The sequence below is a fragment of the Nomascus leucogenys genome, unplaced genomic scaffold (assembly GCF_006542625.1).
Source record: "Nomascus leucogenys isolate Asia unplaced genomic scaffold, Asia_NLE_v1 Super-Scaffold_249, whole genome shotgun sequence".
NCBI classification, from domain to species: Eukaryota; Metazoa; Chordata; class Mammalia; order Primates; family Hylobatidae; genus Nomascus; species Nomascus leucogenys.
In genome coordinates this window covers 2,321,445-2,334,210 of record NW_022095768.1, presented here as the reverse complement: position 1 = coordinate 2,334,210, position 12,766 = coordinate 2,321,445, and the positions used below count along the sequence as shown (strand labels likewise).

Sequence of the window (12,766 nt, the reverse complement as noted above, 5' to 3'; positions counted from 1 at the left end):
TGTCACATCGTTAGAAAACCTTCCTTAACGTCTCCTGCCAGCTACCCACTCTCTTCACCCATACCCATTACCTCCCCTTTACTCTTCAATCCACTCCAGTCTCCACTTACATCCTATTACTCCATTGAAATGGCTCATCAAAGACTCCCAGCACCTCTACATAGATACTTCTTGTACCTCATATGGACATCTTGCTCTGTTGCTTAGCATCACTCAACCTAGGTTTTCATTGCCTTCTTGGAACACTCTTCTCTCTGGATTTTGGATAACAGCCTTTCTGAATTTTACTCTTTGTTCACTGGACGTTCCTTTTTGGTGACCTTTGGTAGAGTCCCCTCCTCTACTTGACTTCTAAGAGTTGGAGCTCTTCCTGGTCCTCTTCTCTTTACTCTCTAGCACCTTCTAAATCATCTCACCCAGGATTAAATAATACAAATATAATATGACTCCCAAAAGTATTATCCAAATCCAGACTCAGAGAACAGTCTCTGAGCTCCCGACTCACAAGCTTGCCTGTCTACCTGACACTGACTCTTCAGTGGCTCACAGCCATCTCAAACTCAAAGGACTCTTGATCTTTCCTCTTCCAACAACTGTTCCTATCCTACTTTTAGCCACAAATAAATAGCACCACTTAGAAATTCACTGATTTATTCAACAAATATTTGCCGAATATTTATTATATATAGTTTTTTAGAGATACAGATCTAGGCAAACACAAACATGGTCTCAATCTCCAAGAAACTTAGGGAATAGAGTGAAGGAAAAAATTATTCTCTCTGTCTCTCTCACTTGCCCCCCACCTCGCAGATACACATCCACACTAAAGGAGAGGTACATGGGGTCTTAGGGGAATTTAATCTATGCAGTGCTCAGGAAGGTTAGGGAAGGCCTCTCTGGGAAAGTGATACTTGACCTGAGACCAGAAGGATGAGTGAGAGGTAGCCAGGCAAGAGAGGAGAGAAGAGCAGTCCAAGCAGAGGGAACAGATGTGCACAGGCCCTGTGACTGGAAGGAGAGAGGGATCAGGATAATCTGTGAGGACTGAGAGAAGACAAATGTGCTGGGCTGAAGGAAGGGGGGCTGGGTATGGTATAAAATGAGGTGGCAGAGGTGGGCTGGAGCCAGACCATGTTAAAGTATTATCCTTGCTTCTCTCATTCTCCACGTAATAGGTCCTATGGATTTTAGTTTCTCAACACAGTCCATTTCAAATCATCCTCCTCTCCCCATTTGTACTTCCACCTTTCCGGTCCAAGCTGTCCTCATCTCTTTCCTGGATTAACAAAATATCCCCTTAATTGACCTCTTTGCTTCCATTCTTACTCTAGCCCCCATAACATTCTCCATACTAAGGCCAGAGTGATCATTTTAAAAATGCAAACTTGCCAGGTGCAGTGGCTCACGCCTGTAATCCCAACACTCTGGGAGGCTGAGGTGGGTAGATCACCTCAGGTCAGGAGTTTGAGACCAGCCTGGCCAACATGATGAGACCCCATCTCTACTAAAAATACAAAAATTAGCCGGGCATGGTGGCGGGTGCCTGTAATCCTAGCTACTCAGGAGGCTGAGGCAGGAGAATTGCTTGAACCTGGGAGGTGGAGGTTGCAGTGAGCTGAGATCACACCATTGCACTCCAGCCTGGGTGACAGAGAGAGACACTGTCTCAAAAAAAAAAGGCCAGGCACGGTGGCTCACGCCTAATCCCAGCACTTTGGGAGGCCGAGGCGGGCGGATCACAAGGTCAGTAGATGGAGACCATCCTGGCTAACATGGTGAAACCCTGCCTCCACTAAAAATGTAAAAGATTAGCTGGGCGTGGTGGTGGTCACCTGTAGTCCCAGCTACTCGGGAGGCTGAGGCAGGAGAATGGCGTGAACCCGGAAGGCGGAGCTTGCAGTGAGCTGAGATCGTGCCACTGCCCTCCAGCTTGGGCGACAGAGCAAGACTCCGTCTCAAAAAAAAAAAGGCAAAACTTGATGTCATTGCCCTTCCTTAAAGTCCTCCCTATTGCTCTCCATTGCACTTAGGAAAAATTCAAATTCCCCCAAGACTAAAAACCAAGCCTAAGACTTACAAGAGTAAAAAATGAAATAGACAGTAAACTAATCAACCAGCAAAACAACAACAACAAAAGTTAGACGTGAGAAAATACAACGCTTGCCACACAGATAACAAAGGGTTAAAGTTTATGATATGCTAAGGACACTTAGAAATTGACAATAAAAAGATAAGAGCTCCAAAGAAAAATGCACGAAAGATACACCCAGGCAATTCTTAGAATATGTTTAAATACTCTACAAAAATATAAGATGCTCAAATATACTAGTAATGAAAGAAAAGTAACAATAAAATATTACCATGCAGCCATAAAATCAGTAAATTTAAAGTTTAAAATAAATATATGGCAGGTGTGGTGGCTCACGCCTGTAATCCCAGCACTTTGGGAAGCCAAGGCAGGTAGATTGCTTGAGGTCAGGAGTCCAAGACCAGCCTGGTCAACATGGTGAAATCTTGTCTCTACTAAAAATACAAAAATTAGCTGGGTGTGGTGGCACACTCCTGTAATCCCAGCTACTTGGGAGGCTGAGACAGGAGAATCACTTGAACCTGGGATATGGAGGTTGCACTGAGCCAAGATTGTGCCACTGCACTCCAGCCTGGATGACAGAGCAAGACTCTGTCTCAAAAAATAAAAATAAAATAAGTATACCCTTTGACCTGGCAAGCTCACTCCTGGGAATCCATCCAACTGAAACAAAAGCACTAGTGTGTAAGCATAGATGTATAAAGACGTGCAGCATTGTTTGCAGTTGCAAAAAAGGGAAGTGAAGTGGGTGACTTAAGAGGAAGACGGTTAAATAAATTGTGGTACTATCACTGCAGGCTTAGTACACAGACCTGGATGACATTATGCTAAGTGAAATAAGCCAGGCACAAAAAGACAAATATTGTGTGATCTCACCTATATGCAATCTGAAAAAGTCAAACTCACAGAAGCAGAGAATAGAATGGTGATTACCAGAGGCTAGAGGAGCGGGGTGGATGGAGAAAGTGTGAGACATTAGTCAAAGGGTAAAGTTTCAGTTAGACAGGAAGAATAATTTCTGGTGATCCACTGCAAAGCGTGGTGACTGTTAATAATAATACTAATAATATTGTTTCAAATTGCTAAGAGTGGATTTTAAATGTTCTCACCACAAATAAACGGTAAGTAGGTGAGGTAAGAGGTATGCTGATTAGCCTGATCCGATCATTCCATAATGTGTACATGTCCTGAAATATCCCATTGTACCCATAAACATACACAATTATTGTCAATTAAAAATGAATAAAACAAAAAAAATGGATCAGAGCTCAGTCAGTTGACTCTGGCGAAACATTATTGAGTGAGAGAAGCAGCACATAAGTCCCTCATGAGCGCCACCCCCAGTCAGCTTCCACTCTTCTCAGAACCTCTTCTGGCAGTGATGCTTACATCTGGGAGTTTTACTGAGGCTTCAATGGCCAAAAAGTATTATTATGGTTTCTAAAAGCCTTAACCCTCTTTCAAGAATGTCTGAATACATGCTCACAGGATTTCACTCAATTTGCAACTGCGATCAACACCAGGTGACATAGGGTCAGTTACACTCTCACCTTGGCAAAGGCATCTCTGCCGTAGCTGGCCTCTTGTTCTGTGTGCTGCTTGTCAATGATGTCACGGCCTGTGGCCACGGTCCGGTAAAGAAGGGCTTTCTCAACCATATCTGTCTTAGTAGAGAGCAATTCTGCTATGACAGATACTACTTTGCCATTCTCAATAAGAGGCGTGTCACCATCTACTACAAATTTTAAATTTCCCTGTATCAAAAGTGAAAAAAAAAAACACATTATGAAACATTATGTCAAGGATATATTTGCCAATATAAAATATAATTCAGGTGACCTTGTTTGTACCTATTTTCCTAATACATTATACATCTCGACATATAAAAACAGTGTTTCATCTACTTTTTCCCTTTCTCCAGACACTCATCTATCTTTTTGCTTTCAGTGTATGTTTTTGATAGATAAAAGTTTTATATTTTTATGTAATCAAATCTATGAATCTTTTGCCTTAGGGTCTCTTTTTGGTGTCATACTTAGACCATTCCTACTCCAAAGGGTTTATGAGCATTTGATGTTTTCTTCTAATGCTTTTATAGTTTTTGTTTTCCTTAAACTTTTTATTTTATTTTATTTATTTATTTTTGAGACAGAGTCTCGCTCTGTCGCCCAGGCTGGAGTGCAAGCGGTGCGATCTTGGCTCACTGCAAGCTCTGCCTCCTGGGTTCATGCCATTCTCCTGCCTCAGCCCCCTGAACAGCTGGGACTACAGGTGCCTGCCACCACGCCCAGCTAATTTTTTGTATTTTTAGTAGAGACAGGGTTTTACCATGTTAGCTAGGATGGTCTCGACCTCCTGACCTCGTGATCCACCCACCTCGGCCTCCCAAAGCACTGGGATTACAGGCGTGAGCCACCGCGCCTGGCCTTTTTCCTTAAACTTTTTAATCCATTCACAATTTATTTTGGTATATGGTATCAAGTAAGAATCTAACTTTATTTTTCACATGGTTAGTTGCTCTAATGGGATTTATTGAACAGTCTAGCTTTTTCTGATTTGAAATGTCACCTTTTTTTTGAGACAGGGTCTGTCACCCAGGCTGGAATGCAGTGGTGCACTACGGCTCACTGCAGCCTCTAATGCCCCAGGCTTAAGCGATCCTTCTGCCCCCAGCCCCTCTAAATAGCTGGGACTACAGACGCGTGCCACCATGCCTGGCTAATTTTTGTATTTTTTGTATATGTGGGGTTTTGCCATGTTGCCCAGGCTGGTCTTGGAACTCCTGGGCTCAAGCAATCTGTCCACCTCAAACTTTCCAAAGTGCTGGGATTACAGGTGTGAGCAACCCCACCCAGCTGAAATGTCACCTTTTTAATATGTTAAATCTCCTCAAGTGTTTGAGTCTATTTATATTCCACTCATTCAATAAGCAATACATTCTTATTAACCATCTACCAAATGTCCAGCACATTAACCAATCAGTTGATTAATCTGTTGATCTGGTGCTGAATTTGTGCAAAGTTATAAAGTACTATAGCTTTTACTATCATTTTAAGTTTGGTAGAACTAGTCATATTCCCTCTCCTCCCTTCCCCTACCCTATACAACACTTCTTTAATATACTTTATTTGATCTTTTTCCAGGTAAATTCTAGAATCAATAGGTCAAGTTAAAAACAAAATAAAGGCCTGGCGCGGTGGCTCACGCCTGTAATCCCAGCACTTTGGGAGGCTGAGATGGGCAGATCATGAGGTCAGGAGATCAAGACTGTCTTGGTTATGGTGAAACCCCGTCTCTACTAAAAAATACAAAAAGTTAGCCAGGCGTGGTGGCAGGCGCCTGTAGTCCCAGCTACTCAGGAGGTTGAGGCAGGAGAATGGTATGAACTCGGGAGGTGGAGCTTGCAGTGAGCCTAGATCACGCCACTGCACTCCAGCCTGGGCGACAGAGCGAGACTCCGTCTCAAAAAAACAAACAAACAAACAAACAAAAACAACAACAACAAAAAACAACAAAAAATAAAATTCTTGTTTGGATTCTGAAAAGGACTGCTGCACTGTATTTAAAAACTAATTCAAACAGATGAGACAATTTATAATACTAAAGTCTTCCTAGTCAGGAACATTTATTGTTTATATTGCTATATGATATTATTCATAAAGATCCTGCACATTTCTGATTCATTTAGAGTTAAACCTTGCTATATTAAGTGAAAAGTAATTTTTATTCCAGATTTGAATCCATGTTGTCATTCTTATTGTAAGATTGTATGTTCAGAGTATTTTAAATATCTCTAATTATATAAATGTTAATGAAAGAAATCTGACACACAGTTCTTCACTTCCAAGTTTGGTGTGGTATAGTGGGAAACAAGTGGCCCATGGGTCTACCAAAGTGGTCTATGGTGTTGGCTCTGGGATGAGCTGGCTGTGCCTTTGAGGCAGTCATGCCACCCATCAGGGCTATTTCCCAACCTGTAAAATGAGATGATCAAAAATCCAGTTCTGATAACCTACGATTCTATGTTTCAAATGCCACTAGAAATTTATACCACTAGTAGTCACATCACTGCTGAGTTCTTTTATCCTTAAAATTAACCAGTTCAAAGTTTGACAATACCAGTAAGACAATCAACTGAAGTCGTAGTCTCCAACCCTATAGCAGCTTGGAAAATCCCTCATAATATTATAAAATGATGGCAAGAACCATAGACATAGTAATTTCTTCAAAATATGTACAAAATTTTCTCTGAATACTTTTTAAATCTACAGGGAAAAAACAAAATCTTCTGAGAAAGCATCCTGTTTTCAGCAGAAGACAATACATTCTGAGAGGTGTCCCTACTCACCAAGTGCAGAATAGCAGCCAAAATCTTATACACTGTTTGGATCTCCTCAGGTTTGAAGCCAATGACTTTCATGGCATCGGCAACAACTTTGAATTCGGCAGCATCATTGATAGAAGACTGGGGATGAAAATGAAAAACTTAAGTTACAGACATTTCATATGAGCATTAAAATTCAACAATTATAAAACTAACTTTAAGTTATACCAAGGTTTTGCCTTCGTAGTAAATCAGTTGAGGGGATGGTGAGTCTCCACAGAAAATAAAAATGATTTCAGGAGCTGCAACATTATTCAGCACGTACAAAGCCCACTTGTGTGTGAAAGCCATTACCTAAAATAAGCACTGTGCCCTTTTCTGGAACCTTCAGTGAGGGAGCAAGTCCTGAGCTGGCTCAGACAAGCTGATCCCCACTCCATGATCAGTGAAGGCAACAGCATGGATGTGAGATCACAAATCCAAGTGCTGAATGTGGGAGCCTCCAAGATACATGCTTGGCTACTGTTGTTTGTGGCTCTTTGTTCCCCAATTGTCTTATTTAGGCTGGCAACAACACTTCACTCTCGTATAATCAGGCGGTTTATTTTCCAGGTGAGGCAAGGCGGGCCCTCAAAAGCAAAACAGCCAGCCTCAGTCATTTAGTAAGCTATTAAATAGTCTGGGACTATAACTTCATTCTTTCACTCACTTGATACGCATTTCGCAAGTCAGCTCTACTAACTGGTACAGGCAGCTAAAAGATGAATCGCCTGCCCTTTTAGAGCTGTGGCCATCACATTGGAAATACAAGTGCGTAAACGGAAATTCACAATAAAGCAATAGTAACTGCTTATATTAGTTTTACTACAGCAGCAGCCACAGAGGCTTGACCAATCCTTTCCTCAGTAAGTTTCTCCTCTTGTTTGAGGACCTGGCCTGATGCTCACTTGTTGAGGAAGGGCCCTGGAAGGGGACCTCTCTGCCTGGTGAGTACAAGTTCCTCCAGTGTCCAAGAGACAACCAGGCCAGCCCCTCCTCCTCCTAGGTTTTTGTTTCTTGTTTTTACCTTGGGCAAGATACTTAACCTCATTGAACCTCAATTTCCTCACAAATAAAATGGGCATAATAACATACATCTTACAGGGTGGTTGTCAGAATTGAATGAAAATTTATATAAAGCACCTCCCTAGTACCAGCACACAAAAAAAACCACTCAGCAGTATCAGATATTACTATTATTATAAACTGCAACCATGTTGAAATTGGAAAGTAACTGGATAAAATCTAAATGTCCTACTGTGGGGAACTGTTGACTGCTTACCTAACAGCCATCCTCTACCCTCATTTCTTTCTTGCCAATCGAACCCTGACTTGTTTACTCCTCTCTAAATGTGCATGCCCTTTGTGACTGGCATCTACCTAGCCTCAAGAGGTAAATCTTCACTGGTCTAAACTCATCAGAGTGATCTTATTTCCCTTACTAAATGACTGGTTAGCCACAGGCATGGGATGCCATTCTGATCAATACAACACGAGGGAAAGTGTTTATGGGGGATGAGTGGAGGAGGGTTCTGGGGAGGTTTCCCTAGCTTATAAAGGACATATGCGATGAACATCTCCTTTGCAGGTGACTCCTGGAACTTCTGATGACATTTTGGGACTACAAGGAAAACCAGCCTAAGAGGACAGAGCTATCCATGAGTGTGGCAGAGTTGTAAGTTGGGGAAACAAACAAAAATCACCTGGGTCCCTGACAACATTGTTAAGGCAATGAATTAACTAATTCTGGAATTGTCCCATCTCAGAGTTTCTTGTTATGCTAGATAATTAAGTTTCTTATTGTTTTTGGAGACTTTTAATTGGGTCTTCTCTTACTTGCAACCCAAAATATCTTAACTGTATATGACTTCTGCATTTTAGGACTGGTTAAGATACAGACAGTGCAATACTTAATAGTTATAAAAATTATTATATTAATTTCTATTTGTTTGCATAGAAAGATTACAATAAAAACAGGTTTATTTAATTAGGATTTATTGTATGATTCCATTTATAAATATAGATGCAAACCATTATCAATAATCATTTCTGTATGGTAAGATTTAGTGTATTTTTGTTTCCTTTTGGTTCATAGTTTAGGTTTTGACTATGATCATTTATTACTTCTTTTTCTTAGGAAACAAACAAAAAAAAAGGTGGGGAAAGTAGACATGGAAATTTTTGATAAAAAGGGAATCTAAGCTAAATTTAACCTAGAAAAAAGGCTATTAATTTAATACTTGCTTTCTGTGGGGACTCTACATGACTTGGTCAAAAGTAACTTAGTCGATAAGACAATTTGACTGAAAACAAACATTCCCAGTCACTGGCTTTCCAGGTGTTGACTTTACAATTCTTTAAGTGCCTCTGGCTAGTTCTCAAAGTGTTGCCCTCTACTGTTTTTTGTTTTTAATTCATTTTCAGCCAAACATTCCTGCTCTCAGATGACTGTAAAAGTAAAGCTGTTGTAACCTAAAAGTCAAATAATGGAAAATTGATTGCAAAAACCAAAATATCATTAATTGCTATGCACAGCAATAAAAATACAGCTAAACCAATAATACAGGTATAATTAGCTTATTTTGATCAATAAAATTTTTTAAAGAAATACTTCCCATATCTTAGATCTTTTTCCTTTACAGTTTCTTTTATTTCTCCCCCAACTATGAAAGCAATAAGTTTTTAATATAGAATTTTTTAAAATAAGGAAAAACAGAACACAAATATCCATAATCTCACCCATCCAGAATAAATAATTAATACTGTGATCTATATCCTACCATATCTTATTATATGCATTTACATACCTTCCCTCCTATGAAATAGGATAACTGTAACTATTATCAACAAACTATTATTAGAATTAGTTGTAAAATTACTAGCAGAAAATGAACTAGAAATAAAAGAGCAAAAATATGCCTGCATATAAGTGTATGCAAGTGCTTGCATGCAAGAAAAGAGAAAAAATGGAAAAACTTGAAAGCTGAATAGAAATGCCTCAAAGGTCACAAAATTATTTCTAGGGTACATCAAAATCAATATTTGAACAAACAGTGAATGGAGAATCAAAGTGCATTTTAATTTTGTCTTACTAACTTGCCTTTGGCCAAATCATACGGAATCTTCTTAGGAGGTAGGCTTCCTAGTCCTATCAATATTTTTATAGTGTCAAAATAAAGGGAATAGGGATAGGATTAAAAATTAAACATTGAACATAGGAAAAAACTTCTTTCCTGTCAGATGGTGATAAAATATCATAATTGATTTTAAGCAAAGTTGTTGATTCAAAAATGTGCTGAATCTCTGTCCTTGAGAATTTAAAAAATAGAACAGGATAAAAGAGATGTTTATTTGCCTAAAGGCAGCAGGCTTGACCAGATAATTATTGAATGTCTCTTCTAATTCTTTGATTGATTTTATATCGGAGCAATCTCAAAGAGGAAATTCTCACCTTTAATTGAGCTCCCACATGAATATAGTTATAGGATGAAAGGGATTTCTGGAGATGTAGAGAGCGTAGTGTTTGTTCTGAACCTCCTTGGAGTAGCTGAAAAATATTTAATTAGAAATAAGTTGGCCAGACATACATTGAACCAAACATGAGCTTAGTGGTAATCTAGCTTTTATTCATTTTCTAGGCTTAATTCACTTATGTCTTCCTGTTTCTAGCTTTGAAGAAGTTTTGTTTGTTTGTTTTTTTAAACATTCAAGGTAAATGGTTTCATTGTCATCAGTTACAGAGAATGTTATGCAGTCACAAAGAAAATTACTCTGAAAACGTCTCATTTCATTTACAATATAACTGGCATAAAAGTTTCTTGCTTTGAATGCCATCATTTGTAAAACAGTATCCTATGCTCTGTGGTGGTTGCTTGCTTAGCAGCCTCATTATAGACAGGATATAGTTCTGTCTCAGAATTTAGAAAAATCCAATATTGCTACGGAAGTAAGAAACATCAGCAGACAGTCATATGCTGAATCACACTGGAAACAAACAGCTTTTCCTCATCAATCTGTACCTCTCAGAAAGGAGGACAGCTGGGGAACCATGATCATAGTGTTGGATAAAGATAAATTTTAATACTTTCACCCAAGTGGGAAGAACACTAGGAAAAAGTTACAGGTTATTGAAACAAACAGAACTCTTTTATATTTGGTAGAAAAATAGCTTATTTAAAACACGGCAAATTGCCAAAAGAACCATAAAGACAATATTGACAGTGCTTTTATATAGAGCATGTTTTTGGAAGGTATTATGTTTAAATTCTCTAAATTAAACTGTATGCTTTTGTTTACTTAAAAAGTCTAATTATCAGATTTTAAAAATTGATTTTTAAACTTAATATACCAGAAGTTATATATACAAATGAGTAGTGTCTATTAAAGCAGTTACCTAGAAGAAACTGAATTCGACTGAATTGCATTCAATTGTATTGTCACCGTTCAGTTACTTTCTGTTAGCCTTGATTTATATTAATTTGGGCTTTAAAAAATTACAATAATATATCATACTTGTTCTCTAAGTGTAAAGACTTGCCAACAGGAAGGCTATTTAAAAGATTTTGCTTTAGAATCTAAAAGCACTCTTGAAAAGAAATACTCAAATTTTTTTCTAAATTTTTCTTGATGGATTAAAGAGGCAATTCTCCCTAGAAGTTATAAATTCGGATTGTTTTTTAAAGGTAATCATACTGCTTTTAGTGTGTATGAGTGAAACAAACTGAATTTGTATTCTGATCTCTGGAACTCCCAAATATGGAAACAACAGCTTCAATTCAAAATAAAACAAAATTTAACATTTAGAATGTACCGTTTCAAAAGCTTTCACAGTCATTAAAGTGTTATCTATACTGCAAGAAAATATGGGGGATGCTCACCCAAGGCAGTCATCTGGTTGGCTAAGCTCCTGCCAGCCGGGTGGAACAGTCATGTTCATCCAATCTCTTAAGCACGTAGGGCAGGGCATGTGGTGCGTGCGTGCGTGACATGTTACAGGGCCAATGGAGATGAGGTATGCATAGGACAGGGGAAAGCCCAAGACACAAATACTCATTTCCTGCACAACTGGGCAAATGATCAACTACCTGTATAACGGATTACCAACCTGATAGAAAGAATGAAAGCTTCTTTCTCCTGGCTGTTGCACAATCACTCGAGACTAAGAAAAAACACATTAAAATGGTTAACCTGAAAATGTGCCCCTAAAATAAAACAGGAGCCACTTTCTTAGGGAACTGTCAGGCCTCTGAGCCCAAGCCTGCACGTATACATCCAGATGGCCTGAAGCAACTGAAGAATCACAAAAGAAGTGCAAATGGCAGATTCTTGCCTTAACTAATGACATTTGGTGCCGTGACTTGGATCAGGGGAGCTCCCTTGGGAGATCAATCCCCTGTCCTCCTGCTCTTTGCTCTGTGAGAAAGATTGACTTACGACCTCAAGTCCTCAGACCAACCAGCCCAAGGAATATCTCACCAATTTTAAATTGGGTAAGCGACCTCTTTTTACTCTTTTCTCCAACCTCTCTCACTATCCCTCAACCTCTTTCTCCTTTCAATTTCAGCACCACCCTTCAATCTCCCCCTTCCCTTAATTTCAGTTCCTTTCCTTTTCTGGTAGAGACAGAGGAGACGCGTTTTATCTGTGAACCCAAAACTCCAGCGCCGGTCACGGACTCGGGAAGACAGTCTTCCCTTGGTGTTTAATCACTGCGGGGATGCCTGCCTGATTATTCACCCACACTCCATTGGTGTCTGATCACTGTGGGGACACCTGCCTTGATCCTTCACCTTGGTGGCAAGTACCAACCCCCCCACCCCACCCCCTACCCCCACCCCCCACACCCCCACCCCTACCCCACCCCCTGACCCCAGCCCATGTCTCTACCCTCTCTTTTCTCTGGGCTTGCCTCCTCCACTATGGTCAACCTTCCACCCTCCATTCCTCCTTCTTCTCCCTTAGCCTGTGTTCTCAAGAACTTAAAACCTCTTCAACTCACACCTGACCTGAAACCTAAACACCTTATTTTCTTTTGCAATACCACTTGACCCCAATACAAACTCAACAATTGTTCCAAATAGCCAGAAAACAGCACTTTAAATTTCTCCATCCTACAAGATCTAGATAATTATTGTCATACAATGGGCAAATGATCTGAGATGCCAGACGTCCAGGCGTTCTTTTACACATCGGTCCCTCTCTAGTCTCTGCTCCCAATGCGACTTGTCCCAAATCTTTCTTCTTTCTCTCCTGTCTGTTCCTTCGGTCTCCACCCCAAGCTCTGAGTCCTCTGAATCCTCCTTTTCTACAGACCC

General features: G+C 39.8%; 1 protein-coding gene across 1 annotated transcript in view; it reads right to left on the bottom strand.

Annotated features, from left to right (window-relative positions):
* MYO1D (myosin ID) overlaps positions 1-12,766 on the bottom strand; it is a 377,286-nt gene that overhangs the window by 262,931 nt on the left and 101,589 nt on the right. Inside the window, exons 5-8 of the mRNA XM_003279378.4 lie at positions 11,557-11,610; positions 9,904-9,999; positions 6,438-6,554; positions 3,640-3,843 (exon numbers count right to left, since the gene is read on the bottom strand). Of these exons, the coding sequence (XP_003279426.3) occupies positions 3,640-3,843; positions 6,438-6,554; positions 9,904-9,999; positions 11,557-11,610 (471 nt within the window). The remainder of the gene's footprint in view (positions 1-3,639; positions 3,844-6,437; positions 6,555-9,903; positions 10,000-11,556; positions 11,611-12,766) is intronic.